We start from the raw sequence: 15847 nt of genomic DNA, 5'->3' as shown, positions 1-15847 counted from the left end.
TAGAGTCAATGAACGGCTCAAAATTATTCTTTTTTTTTTTTTTTTATTTACTTATTTCTTTACATGTAAATTTAAAATTTTAAGATATATACATATTTTAAATTGATAAAACTAAATGGAATTATTAATAAATAAGATATTAAATTAAATTCCTCAGTATAATTATTTCATTTCATCATAAAAATTTAATAAATCTCAATAATAAGTGAATCATTCTAATGATAAAATTTTAAGGAGCTGCGAGCATGTGACTTTCTAAAAAACTATTATTGAAAATTATATTTTTAAACCTTACCAAAATAATTGAAGATCTAAAAAGAAATTTCAATATCAATTATTGGCATTTGCTCTCAAATAAAAATAGAATAAAAAATAAAGGTGGAAAATTAAAAAACAAATAAAAATGATTAGATAATTAGCAATAGAGATATTTGTAAGGTCTTTGCCCAATAAAAATAAAAACAAAAGAAATGGTTAAATAATCAAGGTTATAAATTTCCATATCATGGATTCTTATTTACTCCCAAACAACAAATAAATATAGAATAAGAATAAGAACACAGAAAAAGATAAGGAATGGAAGATGTTAAAAGTAATAATAAAAAGAACAAAAGATTTAGAAATTTATTCTATCCATAAAATACAAAATAAATTCAACGAAAAAACCTCTCTCAAGAAAACAGAAGGGTTCCTCAAATAATCTTAAGGTGAAATTTTTTTCTAAGGATTCTCAGCAAATATGAAGCTAAATTATTATGAGTTTTTCAGGCTATTAAGGGTACCAAAGCAAATCCACTCAATGCAAAATCTTAGAATAAATCAAAGAGTTGCCTGGAGACCGATTACAATAAACAACAAAAGAAAATGACCCTAACCAAACTAATATTAAAAAAAAAAGTTAATGGCCACAGAGATGATATTAAGCGATCAAACTGACAGCACCATAATACATTAGGAACCAGTCAAAAGGAATGTCTAGGTGTATAATGAACTACAGAGTCAAACTTGGTGATTTCGGATCAATTTTCTCATTCTTGCCCCTGGTTCGGGTTGTTTTGCTTCGCTTAAGAGCCTGTTGGTACATATCCAACAAACCAGGAACTTTGTCCTTGTTCTTAGTAATATATTTCTCCAAAAATTCCTTTTCAGACAGTGGTATTTCCCAAACAACCTTCTTGTCCTCTTTGATCAGCTTCATTGACTCCAAAACCTTGAAAACTTCATACCTTGCCAGAATCCTATCAACTGAATAGAGAAGCAATTTGGGGTACGCAATGATAGTCTTGGCATCCAACTTCATAGTATTCACATAAAAATCCATCAAATACCTAAGTTTCTTCTCGGAACATGTTAAAGAGATAGGGTCTTTCCTTAAACTATTAAACACTTCCTCTTTACTCCATCCCAGACTCATAAAAGTCTTGACTTTTTTCTCCCAATTGGACTTGCTAAATGAACAAATCACCCTAAGAGCATCTATAAACTTAGGCTCTTTGGGTTCAAGACCTATTTCTTTAACAGTTTTAACCGCATAAACCATTCTGCCATGGCTTTGCAAGATAACTCTAGGCTGTATTACCAATAATCTCGATATCCTAGTAGCAGAAATCCCTTCGCTAATCAGTAAATCAACATTTGGCCGCAAAATGGCATTCAGATTAAAAGTCAATAACCAAGCACATGATCGTTTAAGAGCAACCAACATTTCCTTAGTATTCAGAAAAGCGGACAAAAACTCAAAAGATGGTTTAGTGTGAGCATCCAAGCTTCGTAAAAGAATCAAAGGATTCGACACAATGAGGTCAGCCAAAAACTTACCAGTAAGACCCTTTTGGATGAGATATTCAAGCTTGGGCTTGAGCTTTGAGTCAACTCTGGAATGGAGGATTTCAGGGCGTTTTGAAACCAATTTGGCGATATGGGTATCCTCGAATCCATAGGATTTTAAACAGTTAAGGACAGATGATGAGGATTCTGGGTAGGGGATTTGGTGTACTCGGAGGCGTTTGGAGAGTAAAAGAGCGGATTTTAAAGGTGGCGCTTTGGGAACAGAAGCAGGGGTTGGGGTGGTTTGAAGGAAGCGTTTTTGGATTAGAGAAAGCAGATTTCTGAGAGGGATTTTCGCCATTTTTGGGAGAAGAAACCCTCCCAACTTCGCAGGGTTTAACTGCAAAATGAAATCCTGAGGGTTTTTATTTGAGTGATGCTATTTGCACCCATATTTGTTTTAATACATTCTAAAATTTTAATTTTTTATGAATTTATTTAAATACTCTTTTTTTTTTTTTTTGGTCTATCACACTTCGTTTTAAAAATTTATTTTTGGAATGTTTTAAAAACTTTAGATATCTAATTATGAAAATTTTGAATTTTCGAAAGTTTTTAAAAATTTTGAAATATCTATGTTTTAGAACTTAATAAAAGAAAAAGATAAAATATACCAAAGATAAAATTAAAATACCATGTTTTATTTTAAAAATATTTGTTAGAAAAAATAAAAATTATTTGAATTTGTTTAAATTATACCATTTATTAGTGTGAGCAAAACTTGGTATAATTTTAAGCCCGAATGCATTGTAAAAAGTTTGAATAAAGAAGGAATTAAAATCAATTTCATTGAATGTCGGACAAAAAGTTACAAAAAGAAAATATTTCATTAAATATTGCATAAATACAAGTGGTAAAGTTCCGTAAATTCTATTATTTTTTATCTAAAAAATCAATAACAATTAAATTAAATAAGATTATTCAAAATATTTTCTAACAAAAATACCCTGAATAATTTTTCAATTAAAAATTAAATTATTTAAATTACCTTCATATATGCCAAAAAAATTATAATAATTATTCAAATTTTAATATATATTAATTTCTCCCAACCAAACAAAAAAAAATCTAAACATGAAATATCTTGAAAATGAAAAAAAAAAAAAAACTTTGAATATCGTATTTTTTCCAAAATCACTTTTTTTTTTTTCGACATCTAAGATTTCATTAACCAAATATTACTTTAAAGGATAAGTGAATTAAAAAACAGTTTTTAATCTAAAATATATGACATTGAGAATAAAATGTAAAAGTTGATCATTGCATTTATGAGGATTCATAGAGAAGAAAGGAAATAAAACCTATTGCAATTTCTGAAGTGATAAAGATGGAAAACTAAGATAAATTGGCAATATCAGATATCTGCTTGATTAAAAAAACACTACGTGTAGTAAGTACTAATATGATTTCATTTTATTAGTCAGCATAGGTTGTTATAGTTCCAAGAGTGAAAAATAGCTTCCATTAAAACAAGTATGCCTTAGATAAGGGAATAATAAAAATTCCAAGGCTTTACCAACCACTGCCACTTTCAGTTCCACCACTGCCCCACCCACCAGGGAAAGCTTCCCTACCTGGAGAGTTTTGAACTTTTGCACCTGGAAAATTACCCCACCCATCACCCCCTTTCTTGGTACCTGAATCCCACTTGGAAGTCTCATCAAAAGATGAATCCTGCCCCTCGTTCTGTCCTCTGCTGCTGTTATATGAGCCCCTACCACGTCCACGCCCACCATATGGCCGTGGTACACCACTTGGATGCCCATCTCGGTTACTGCTATTTCTGTAATCATTTCGGCCTACAATAACAAAATACCATACAAACCAGCCACAGCTTAGACAAAAAGAGCAAACATGCAACCCAAGCAGAAAAACTCTTGGATGTACAAAATGCATACAATAAAAGAAGGAAGAAACATCCAGATGTTTGAAATATTATGAAATAATACCCCATTTGACCCCTGAACCATTGCACTTTTCTAAATTGGTAACTAAACAAAAAAAATTTCTAATCAAATATTTAAACTTCATTTCCATATATTAATTTGTCCCAACCTTTTAACACCGCTAGAATAATGCTGATGTGGCATTTAAATGCTAACATGGATGAGATGTGGCTGCCATTGGGTCTGAGATGTGGCTGCCATATCATTTTTAAAAAATAAAAAAGTTTTTTAAAATAGAATTTCTAAGAAAAAGGTTTTTTTATTTTTTTATTATTTAAAAATGACACATAACAGTCACATCACTGTCACATAGCAATTACGTGTCATCTATGTTAGCATTTAAGTACCATATCAACATTAACGGTATTAAGGAGTTGAGGTAACTTAATACACGAAAATGAAATTTAGGTGCCTGATTAGAATTTTTTTTTTTAGTTTAAGAAGCACGTTAGAAAATTAAAATAGTTCAGGGGCTAAATGAGGTATTATCCCAAATATTATTAGTAGCTCAAGTCAAAATTTGTTTAACGAACAAGCATAAATTTACAGGTATTCCTAATTTTCTTGCTCAAGAATGAGCTTTATATATTTCCTACTCTTAAGCAAATGGCAAAAGTCAACAAAAGCTATATAATTAGTCAAAACTAAAAATATGTTTTTAGTCAAACATGTATTAGTGTCAGACGGTTTAGAAACAAACATCTACAGCACATAATGACAAAGAAGTCATAGAAGATAAAAGGTCTAATGCAGTCCAAATCATCAAATCCCCAAAACCAGACCATTCTTCAGATATTAAAGAACTAAATTATGAGATTTAAAAAATAAGTCAGGAATGTTGCACTCAACTGAACTGACAAACCAGTAAACTAAGATTGCATCCTATGGATATTTTATACACAAAATAAAAATTGTACATTTCAATGTTTACCTGTTCTTGACCCTGGAGTGGAAGATTGACCCCTGTCAAAAGAGTGGCCTCTCCAACCACCTTCATTGGTTGAACCACCCCAACTACTACCCATAGATGCCCCTGCAGAGCCTCCAGCAGCAGGGCTCCGCATTGGTACCATTGCTGCAACTGATCTAATTGATGGAGCTGACTCATGCTGTGGCTCGTCAATATGCCTCTGGAAATATGCAACCAGACGATCAATGTCTTCAAACATCCTTTTTCTGAACTTGAATCCCTTGGGATATAAGCCAACATACTCATGATGCGGATTTGTACTCCTTATATAAGTAAGAATGAAAGTGCCTGGATGTTCATGAGAAATTCCAAAACAATACACAATCCTCATAGGGTACTCTGATTTCTCAATCCTTAGAAGCTCATCAACCTCTGTTTTAGTTCCCCTCCTGAACTTACGATAACTCAACATCGCCTTTAGATGAGACACAAGGGGATCAACATATCGGTCCATTACCTGCGATTTAAATGCAATCAACAGACATCCATTATATGGATTTTTATGCATTCACAAAATATTATATCATGCTAACTTCTATAAGATGAACGTAGCAACTATGTCTTTCAAATAAAAGAAACAGATTCTAAATGCTACGTATTGTTACTCTCCTAATTTCTACAAAATTAGAAGGCTTTGGCATTCAAAGCTAATAAACAAGTATTAATTAGTTCATTTTTTCAAGATGACCCATCATACAGCATTATTCAACCTTCAAGGCCTTAGAATCACAAAAATTTTCCTTCAAGGGGAATGATAAGAGAAGTCCTGCAAATTAGATAAACATGTAAAAACAATTAAAATTGCAAAGTCTAAAAGTTTTCAATATGCCAATTAGGCTCCATTTATGAAAATGGCTTCCAGAAGACATTTTCCTCATTTTCCTATGTTCGGAAGGCGAATGTAACCTGGTCAACTGAAAATAATTTCAGGTCAACAAAAAAATTTATGAAGAAACATGGATATTCTCTTCTCTTTTTTTGGGCATAAGACAATTTTCGTAGAGACCAAAGCTCACCCTAGCTTCCATCTTCCTTCAATTCGTTTCTTTTTTTTTTTCACAACCATGAAAACCAACAGATCCCCCATAATTCTTCACCTTGTTTTTTTTTCTTCAATCTTTATTCAATTTTTCACAAGTGATTTTTGTACTCCGAAAGCCACCATAACCTTAAATCTGACTTCATCTTCAATCCTCCTTAACCTCCTTTTTCTTCAATCTGCATCATCCTCTTTATGTTAGCTACTATAATGTTGACATCTTCAGCAAGCAATTTCCATAAATTTTAACTCTCATCATTCTCAACAAACCCACAAGTCACTCCCAGCTCTTAATTTTTTCCATCACCAACCACCATGTTTGTAGTCTTTATTTTCCATTTCACTCTTCTTGTTCAAGTCCTTAAGAGAACTCTCATTTACTGCCTCCAAAACAACCCATAGAAGAGTATTTGAAGCTACATGAATTTTGATGAAAGTCCTCCAGTCAAGGCCCACAGACGCTTGTCTTTAGGCCAATGTTTGTTCCGAATTAACTTCCAATTTAAAGATTTTGATTTTGCTTTTATCAATTTGAAATGGGTATCATGAATTGTTATAAATTTGTTAGGGTTTCAGTCCGAATTCTGATGAAAGTGGATGGGTTTGATTTTTGAGTTGATAAATTTGTACAAGTATTACAAATATTGATGAATTTATTGTTAAATTCATGAAATTTTTTTATGAAAGATTGCTGTTAAAAATATGGAATATTCATTAAAAATGGTTAAAAAAAGTTAACATCATAAAATTTAAAAAAAAATTGATGAATATTGATAGAAAATATTTTCGGCTATTGTCATCCAATCACAGAAAAATACTTTCCATAAATTTCTTTGTCAAAGGGGCCAATGCCTATGCAAGAACAATAATCAATTCAAAGCTTAGAATCCTTTAATGGAGGTCCTCAAGATTTAAAGCATGGACAAACAGATTTCTTATATGATGATAACAATCAAAAAACATTCAATATTCAATTTTTCAGCACCTATGGTCTAACTCCAAAATCCATCCTTTTGGTTTATGATCGGTCATTGTTTCTATAAGTGGACAAGACTCCAACCACAACCTAACTCTCCGTTCAGCACCATTCCTATGTGGTTATTTCCACTCAATTCATATCTCTTTCAAAGTTTAAGGGGTATCTAAGCAAAAACTAGGAAACATGCATTAAAAGGAAAAGACTTACCTCATCCAAATCCTCAAAAGTGTCTTCCCCAATTTTCAATGTCTTCCCAATGCGGAGCAGGCTGGTGATGTCCTTGTGTTCTTTTCCACCTTCAACAATATCTTTGTGAGCATAAACTCCATCATATACTTTGAGAGTTAAAGTTAAATAAGAAGGCCCGCGTGAACTGGGACGGATAATGCTTTCTCCAGGATCCTTGTCAGATAAATACTATCCAGCGTAATAAAAGCCAAAATATAGTTAGCCATTAGTTTAAAAAGGAAAAGTGAAATGTGCTAGTGGAAATTTGAGAATAAGGAAGCAAAAAGGTCATGCATTGAAGCAATCACAAGCTGCCTTGGATAATAAATGCATCTAAAAGCTGCCTAATGTGCAACATCATCACAAAAGATTAAGTCATTTAGGGATTTGTTTTGTTAATTTTGTATATTCAATAGGCTTAATTGTAATTATAAGATATTTTGGGTATCTCAGGTTATGAGCACTAGTCTTGCTTATCTACCAATGCATGTTCATCAAACACGTGGTTGTTAATTACCCCTGTTTCTGCCCCTTTCCCTACCCTTTGTGCTACATCATCTTATGTTATTTTCAGTTTGAGTAGCTTATGTTGATGATATTAATTGAGAACAGTTTCTATTTTCCCCTTAGGTTCATCAATTTCCTCCCCTTTCCCGTCTCCATGATTCTCTCTAGTCTCCATTCACTATTCTCTCTTTCCCTTCCGTTTGATACACCACATCATTATGGTAAAGGATAACTCAAATATGATGTTCATAGCAAGAATGAAAAAATGATCATGAAAATTCTTAAAAGGCCATGGATAATACATTTAGTACATATTTTCTTCTAAAAAAAAGTGCAATTATATTAAGCTTAGCCATTAATGATTAATCAATTATTTTTGCACATGTAAGATACACTAAGGTTGAAATAATATTTTTGCTAGATTGGAACAAGGAAAATGGGTAGAGTCTATGTTTATTCCTTTTGAACTTATAAAAAATTATTATGATCACGAACAAGGATGAATTTAATTTAATTTTTTTAAGCAATAAATTCAATTCAAATTCAATCCAGGTGAAACTTAAAAAGTTGCATTATTTGCAACCTACCTCAATAGCTTCATCTGCAGTAATATTTTGGAAGCGTGGATGGACAATCATCCTTGGCTTAAAATGCTTCTTAGCCAGCTCCTTCTCTTTACGTGCTTTCTCTTGCTCACTCTGTATACTGCTTCGCTCCTCATGGTAGTAAGGATCAAGGTTCTGGACAAGGTGGTATCGGTTGCTTCTCATCTCACTATCTTTACAAACCAGAAACACCTGATACCTATTCTTTTGAATTGATTTAATCTTGCAGGTCAGGATGTCACCTTCATGCAGCCTATCAGACAACTCAATAATATCTCTCCAATCATCTGCATAGTCTTCTTTCATAATCATCCCAGTCAATCCAGATTCAAGTACACAGACGGCTCGTCCACCTTGCACTCTGCGAACTGTAGCTTGCACAATTAGGCCTTCTGACAGGGTATCCTCAGTTTCCCCTGAAACCATGAAGAACTCCTCATCTTGACTTGGTTCTTTATATTGTTTACGCCAATCCTGAAAGCCCTGAATTAATTCCCTTCTTATATCATAAAAGGTCTCCCTCTTATTTTGGCGCCCCTTGCTTTTTAGATAATTATCAAGACGAAGGCTTTTCAACAAACTAGGCCGGTCCCTAACATGTTCTATTGCCATCTCCAATGCATCCTCATCATCATTGTCACCTTTAAAATCCTCATCATAGACATCTTTGGCCAACTCCTGGGCAACAAGATAAGATTCTGGATGTATTCTAGTATCATCCAACAAATCAATGAACTGGCTGCTGTTGGCAGCAAGACCACTCCGACGGACACGCAGAAAAGCTATCGCATTGACAAACACCTTCTTACCAAATCCATGGGTTGTCAAAAAGTCCTTCCGACTGAAAATTGTTCCAACTCTTACCAATGATCTCTGCAGTGATGCTGCCTTTCTAGGCCCAAGGCCAGAAATGAATTGCAAAGGAGCAAACAACCATTCATGGCTTGCAGCCAAATTAACATCAAGGCCGACCTGGTTTGTGACATCGACCAAAACCTGTTCAATCATGCCATACTTCTCATCTGTCGTTAGAAAGTTCTCCAAAGGATTAAGCTTCCAAGACAATATCTCCTTACCTGGTCCACACAAAGTAGCAACCATTGCCAATGGATTTTGAAGATAACGGCCAAGAGCAACAGCCCGCTTAACAATACCTGACAACATTTATGTTAAAAAACAAGAATTTTCATCAACAGACAAAGATGGATAAAAACTTGCATACCTAACAAAAGTTCAACAAAGACGAATAATTTTGTGAATATGAAAATCTATTTACCTGACTGGCCAGGTAGCTGATCTGATGAAATCCTAGAATTTTCATAAAGACGGGGTAGAGATTCATCCCCATATACAATGCTCAGCTCATCCATTTCATGCCCAACATCTCTAGGATTTTCCTCCACCATCTTAAAAATAATCTGGGAAAGAAGAAATAAACTACATAAGAAAGAATGAAGGACCAACTATATAAGAAACATAGCATATTAAACATTGAAAATTCATTTCACTCAGTGTGCAATGACGGCTATACTTGATATCACAATATGATCCAACAAAAATGGAACTAAATAAGCAACACAAGAAATGAAAGGACCAACTATATAAGACTATTGAACATTGAAATCCATCCACTTTGCACACAATTACAGTTCCATGAGATATCATAATTAACCAGGATGATTGAAGCAAGTATTTTCAGTGAGTAATCTGGGTCTTTTCAGAAGACAAATACTGAAATTTGTTCAGGATACCACATGTAAAACACGTGCAGAACAGAATCCTGAAGCAGATACTTGATCTGAGTCACATAATATGATAGTTCAAAAGGTTATAACTTACAACCAGAATTTACCCTAAGAAGATAAGAAAATTCACTGAAAGAGACTTAAATGACAATATGAACTATCCTTAGTAAGAAAACAATCATATATTCTAAAAATATTCAAGCACTTGATTAAAAATAACCTACCTCCTCAAGGCTTTAAGAAATCAAGACTAAGACATTTCAAGCAAAGATTTGCATACTAACAAGTGACAGAAGCAAAGTAAACTAGATAAAATACTAACAAACAAGAACAGTTTTTTTAATAATGAAAAGAAACTAAAAGATAAAGCAAAAGACACAAATCATTTTAGATAAAAGGAAAAAAATTCCTAACATCTCAACAATGATAAACCTACCTCATAAATATCATCTTTCAACCGGGTACAAGACAAATTCACAGCTCCAAGAACAACAACATGTGGTTGATGATCAGTCATGAACTTCAAAACACGTTGCTGATCATTTTTCTTGCGTTGCTGGTCATTAACATTTTGAGACCGTAATGTAAGAGAACTAGTGTAAAGCACATCAAGCACCTCCCCGGATGAATCTAGCATCACAAAAGTGGTTGCAGGATTCCCAGGGCCCCAACAGCAAGCCATGACTCGTGGTGCAGCTTCCTCATCAGAATTAATATCATTTTCCTTCCTTTGGTAAGGCCCCACAGAAACTTTATTCCATAAACCCTTGCCATATTCGAAAAGTAACCAGTTCTTAGCTCTACTAGCCAACAAGGATCTTGCTTCTTTCTCCATTGATGGCAAAAGAAAACCATAAAGAGCATCACTGAATATAAGCTTTCTCTGTTCATTCCATTGTTGAGCAGATTTACTAACGCCATTACTGAGATATAGTTCATTACATTCTTTAATCAACTGATTCAGACACTTTTCTGGAAGCTTAACAGTTACTTGAAGAAGCTTCTCCTCTTCAGCCTTCTGGATAAGGAGCCACTGTGCATCCTCAAATCTGCTCAATGGTTTTTCACGCAACCACTTCACACCTGCAAATTGATGGAAAGAATCTATGGCTATTTTTCCATCAGAAGTAGGACTGGTTGAAACTACAGCATTCTCCATATAGATACCACGAACATATTTCTTGACAGATGGCTCACAACTTATCTCGACCGCAGCCTAGGCAAAGAAAACCATAAAAGGTAGACATGGTAGAACAAGATATTATGATCAACAATAATACTGTATATACTCATAAGAACAACTATGTATACCATATGCCTGGCTCCTTTAAGGACAGCTTGTGGAGTCTCAAACATTGCACACGTAAAGTTTGAAGCCATCTCTTCTGGCGTCTCCTTAGCATCTTCCAACTCATCAGGCTACAATCAAATGAAGCAAGAAAATTAAATCTCAATAGAATAGAACAGACACTACCAAAGCACACTCACCAGCCTTTCCAGAGATAGCAGTGATCCAAGTTGCTGAGCACTGTATCCGAACTTGCTCACAACCTCCCACAAGCCAGCCTTATTGCAAATACTATATTGTGATCTCCTCTTGGGTCTCTTATATTGACCTTCATCCACACCAACCTCCCCTGGCGGGAAATGCAAGTTAAACTTGGCATCAACATCATCAACTTCCCTTTCCGACTCTGCATCCTTAAGATCTTTAAGAATTGACTCAAAAAGCTGCTGATTCAAGTTAAGTCTTGTCTCATCATATATCCGACGAGATTCTTCTTCAAATCGTTTATTATAGTGTGACTGAAGACCACTCTTTCTCTTTTGAAGAAGCAGCCATTTTCGGTCCAGGTCCTGAATCGCCCAAAGTACCTAAATAGAAGCACAGTAGCCAGTATTAACATGAATAACCTTATGAACTTGATTAGATGCACAGTAAACAAACTTAGTCCAGTTACCCTGTGCCACTTTATTGTAGGTGTTTTCTCAGATTTATCATGATGAACATCATCAACCTCAAGTTGCTCAGGATCTTGTAGCAGACTTAGGCACTGCTCCTTGCGATACATTGCAATAAAGGGAATCTGAAAGCGAGAAAGAATGCAAGAATACTAAGAAAAAAAAGAAACCAGACCAACAGATAAGTCAATCATCAATCAAATCAGTAAGTACTGACATCTAACTTCTGCATATGTGTTAGATCCAAAAACACCATAATCTCATCCTTGTTTATGGAAAGATCCTTCCGTTCTTGAACAAATAAAGGTATTGCACCACTTATAAGTTGTTTATGTATCCAGGTACTCTCTTCTATTATGCTCTCTTCATCTGTTGGAGGAGTGCCGGTGCTTCCCTCAGAAATCTATAAAAAGAAATGTAAAGCCAATCTTGACTAAGTTAAGAGAGATCAAGGAAATAAAAAAATATTTAGAAAAATTTTTACGAACCATGTCAACAAACCTGCATTCTTTCTGGAATATCAATCGTCCGAATTTCGTCATCCTTTTCTGTCATATACTTTTCAGAAAGAACAGTGGGTTCAAATTGATCTTCAAGTCTCCTTTCTTTCCGGTCACTATAATCTAAGCCCTGTTTGCGTAGCAGAAGGAGTTCATCAACATCACCAAATATATCTTGAGCTTCCTTTAAAGCAGATGACGAAACATCAAGTGCATGCCTTGACTTCTTATTCTTCATCTTCTTCCGTCTACAAGAAAGCTATTTAATGAAGAGAATTCCAAAATTAAGTATATAAAGGACAGCATATTCATGCAGTACATAGGTTGCACCTAACAGAAGCTCCATGCACATCATCTTCTTCTACAATAAAGTCTGCCATTTCATCTTCTTCACCCATATCTCCATCCTCCTCCTCCTCTATTTGCTCTTCATCTTCAGGAATATCCTCAAGAGGTTGTCCTAAAACGTTACATATACCAACCAGTTATGAAAACTGAATCCAACTAATAATGTTCATGGACAATATGATCAATATACAAACCATCATCATCACCAAATAAGGTACGCTTAAGCTTTTCCTCAGCAGTTGTCCCACCCTTCATGCTTCCATCAAACTCATCTTCAGAAAGCCCAAATCGTTCCTCATATAAATCTCTTTGAGCTTTTTTTAACCGCTTAAATTTCTTGCTACCCTGAAAAAATTTGTGAACAAGAAACCTCAATTATATAGTTAATAGAGCTGTGGAAGAAAACAAAAATCAAATCGAACCATTATCTTCAGTTTGGTTTTTTATCGTACAAATGAATTTCAATTCAACAACGATAAAACCAATTAGTATGATTAAATCTAACATTAGTTCAACAACAATAGAAAGACCTTAGATGACATAAAATTTTCCAGATTAAATGAAATAGAAACTTAACGATCATCATTTTTTTTTTCTTTTGGGTAGGGAAGCAAAGCTTACAACCTTTGGTACATTAACATCATTCTCCCGGAGGAGCTCATAGTCATCTTCATCAAGGTCCTCAGCTTCCCTGAAAACATTGATAGAAAAAACATCAGCAATTTGCTAAACTACCCTCTCCGACCTAAGAACATGATATGAAGTTTTCTTTAAACGAAAAACAAATAGCAATAGCATATTATCTTTTTTTTTTTGAATAAATTTAGCAATAACAAATCATCATAAGAGGAAAAATATTAACTTCTTCTTTCTTTTTTTCTTTTTCTTCCGCCTCTCCTCATCGCTATCTTCCCTCTCTTCATCTTCATCTACCTCTTCATCCTCCACATCATCAACTATGAATCCATCATTCTCATACTCATCCTGCCCTTCTTCTGTTCAAACCAAAAATAAAGGAATAACTGAAATGAATTCATGAACCATTAACAAAATTTGTAAAAAAAAAAATCGCTATGAATTATAAAAATAATACCCATAATGCCATTTAGCACTAATTTTATTTTCGTTTTCATTATTTCTCTAAAAAAAAATTAACCGAAAAAAGAATTCAGAATTAACAAAATTATTTCCCACTTTTGGAACGAGAAATTGGATAAGAAAAAGAAATTGTACCGTCTTCTTCATCGTCGTCATCAGGGTCGCGGCCATTGAGTGTGTCAATGGGCTCTCCTTCTTCGTCGACCTCCAATTCATCTGTACGAATTGAACCCAAAAAACAAAGAGGGAAATTTTGAGAGATATTGAAGGATTTTTACCCAAAAAACGAATTAGGGAATTGATTTTCGCTCAAAAAGAAAAAAAAAAGGTGTCACCTTCTTCATCAGAAACGACGTTTCTTCCCATGATTCCGAAGACAAAATCAACGCAAAGAAAAAAGAGAGAAAGGAAGACTTTAGTTTTCTTCAGAAACTGATACTAGCAGCGATCCTTTCTGATTTCTCCTGATAGAAAACCCTTGATGGGGACACGCGCACACTTACGGTTCCGGTTATGTTTTAAAAAATTAGATCAATTTCAGTCCTTCAAATTTTGAGGAGTTAATCGCACTGTAGTCCCTAAATTTTGATACAATTCTATTTTAGTTTTATTTTTTTGGGTAAATTATAAAAAAAATTACGTAACTATAGGGGTCATTTTAAAATAACTATTAAAGTATTAATTTTTCAAATTCATCACTAATATTTAAATTAGTTTTTTTAAGTCATTAAATCGTTAAATTCTAATATTTTCTGACGTGGCTAGACACGTTAGAAACAATAAATTCCACATCAGTCACACATTTTTCTTTTGCATTAATATAGAGTTAAAAATTACAAATTTTTTTATTTCTTTCTCTTTCCTCGTTTCTTTCCCTATTCTTACTTGTTTATTCCCTCTTCTTTTTGCTTCTTCTTTTTTATCTTTTTCTCCTCTGATTAAGAATGAAAAACCCTAATGTGATGAATAAAAATTTATCTTGCTACCCAATTTGTAAAACTATGTGAAAAGAGGGATTCTGAAAGACTGCACAAGTTTATATCAAATAATCATAAAAACCTTGCTACCTTGAAAGAGGAAATTCCTTAGGCATTGAAAGTTGCAGCAAGCTCAGCTCGCTTGGTCATGGAATCTTTGGAAGGATTTTATCTTTAAAAAGTGCCAAATGTGGAAGGAAAGAAAGACTCAAATTGCTAAGGAACTTGGATATGGTTTCTGTTTCTGCTGTAATCTCTGAAGATATTGAAGAGCAAGCCAAGTCAATTGATCAGGAATGGAAACCAAAGTTGGAATCTCTTAACATGGATGCTAGTAATGGTAACTCATTAGGAGCTCAAGCTTTCTTGCAACTCCTTGCCACTTTTGGTATTGCTTCTAACTTCAACGAGAAAGAACTTTCAAGAATGATACCAATGGTCTCTCATTGTCATCAAACAGCTGATCTCTTAGGACCCCTTGTTTTGTCTGAAAAAATGCCTAGTTTGTTGGTATCAACTTACATAGTAATATTTTACAAGTTATTTACATAGAATACTTGTTTGTGCGGAAAAATTACAATGACTCTAAAAAGCGAGCTTGAATATTTCTCTAATTATCCACAGGCTTTAAGAATTACGTTATATTCATCCATTATGTTTCTTACCATTCATTTTGGTAAAACTGATATGAGTAACCTTGTCAAGTATGGCCTAGTAAATTAACTGCCTTTTTCTATTCTCCCTAACCGAGCTGACTTCAAGCCATTAGCACCAGGAAATTCATCTTTGGTCTTTAACTGATAAGCATCTTCATAAAGTTCCTAAATGCTTTTAGGTTTAGATACTTTTTAAACAATATCATTGCTGAAATGCTATTTTGGAGTTGATTGGATCATCTTGCATCTTGGATAACCATTGGATAACACTTTTACCTATTTATCCTTTTGTATCAATTATTTGGAATAAAGTGAAGTAATATTAAACTATATTATTTTTCCTCTCTTGCATAGCACCACTGAAGCTCTTATAACAATAACAAAAGAATTAAACATATGGAATACTGCTGTAGAAAATCAGCCATTTCTTTCATTTGTACTAGTTCTAGTTAATAATGGA

General features: G+C 33.9%; 2 protein-coding genes across 3 annotated transcripts; both read right to left on the bottom strand.

Moving 5' to 3' along the window:
- Positions 1-772: 772 nt before the first annotated feature.
- On the bottom strand, positions 773-2209 carry LOC111309924 (uncharacterized). The gene has a single exon (XM_022908945.2). It carries the CDS (start codon positions 2126-2128, stop codon positions 992-994), a length of 1137 nt encoding a protein of 378 aa, XP_022764680.1. The 5' UTR covers positions 2129-2209; the 3' UTR covers positions 773-991.
- Positions 2210-3213: 1004 nt separating this feature from the next.
- Positions 3214-14245, bottom strand: LOC111310463 (transcription elongation factor SPT6 homolog). 2 transcript variants are annotated; one of them, XM_022909949.2, is made up of 17 exons: positions 14090-14245; positions 13890-13970; positions 13519-13651; positions 13281-13347; positions 12851-13001; positions 12639-12768; positions 12310-12556; positions 12026-12211; positions 11808-11933; positions 11335-11721; positions 11158-11265; positions 10283-11062; positions 9378-9519; positions 8084-9255; positions 6969-7178; positions 4705-5200; positions 3214-3626 (listed from the first exon to the last, which is right to left on the bottom strand). In XM_022909949.2, the coding sequence occupies exons 1-17, from the start codon at positions 14118-14120 to the stop codon at positions 3340-3342; spliced, it is 4734 nt and encodes a 1577-aa protein (XP_022765684.2). In that variant the 5' UTR covers positions 14121-14245; the 3' UTR covers positions 3214-3339. The 2 variants fall into 2 exon arrangements, with proteins under 2 accessions (XP_022765684.2, XP_089604868.1); XM_089748742.1 differs by having other exon boundaries at positions 12863-13001.
- Between the last annotated feature and the right edge of the window lie 1602 nt (positions 14246-15847).

The sequence above is a fragment of the Durio zibethinus genome, chromosome 19, assembly GCF_047325235.1.
Source record: "Durio zibethinus cultivar Kanyao isolate XHJ-2024 chromosome 19, ASM4732523v1, whole genome shotgun sequence".
Lineage (NCBI taxonomy): Eukaryota > Viridiplantae > Streptophyta > Magnoliopsida > Malvales > Malvaceae > Durio > Durio zibethinus.
This window is presented reverse-complemented; position numbering and strand designations above follow the sequence as displayed.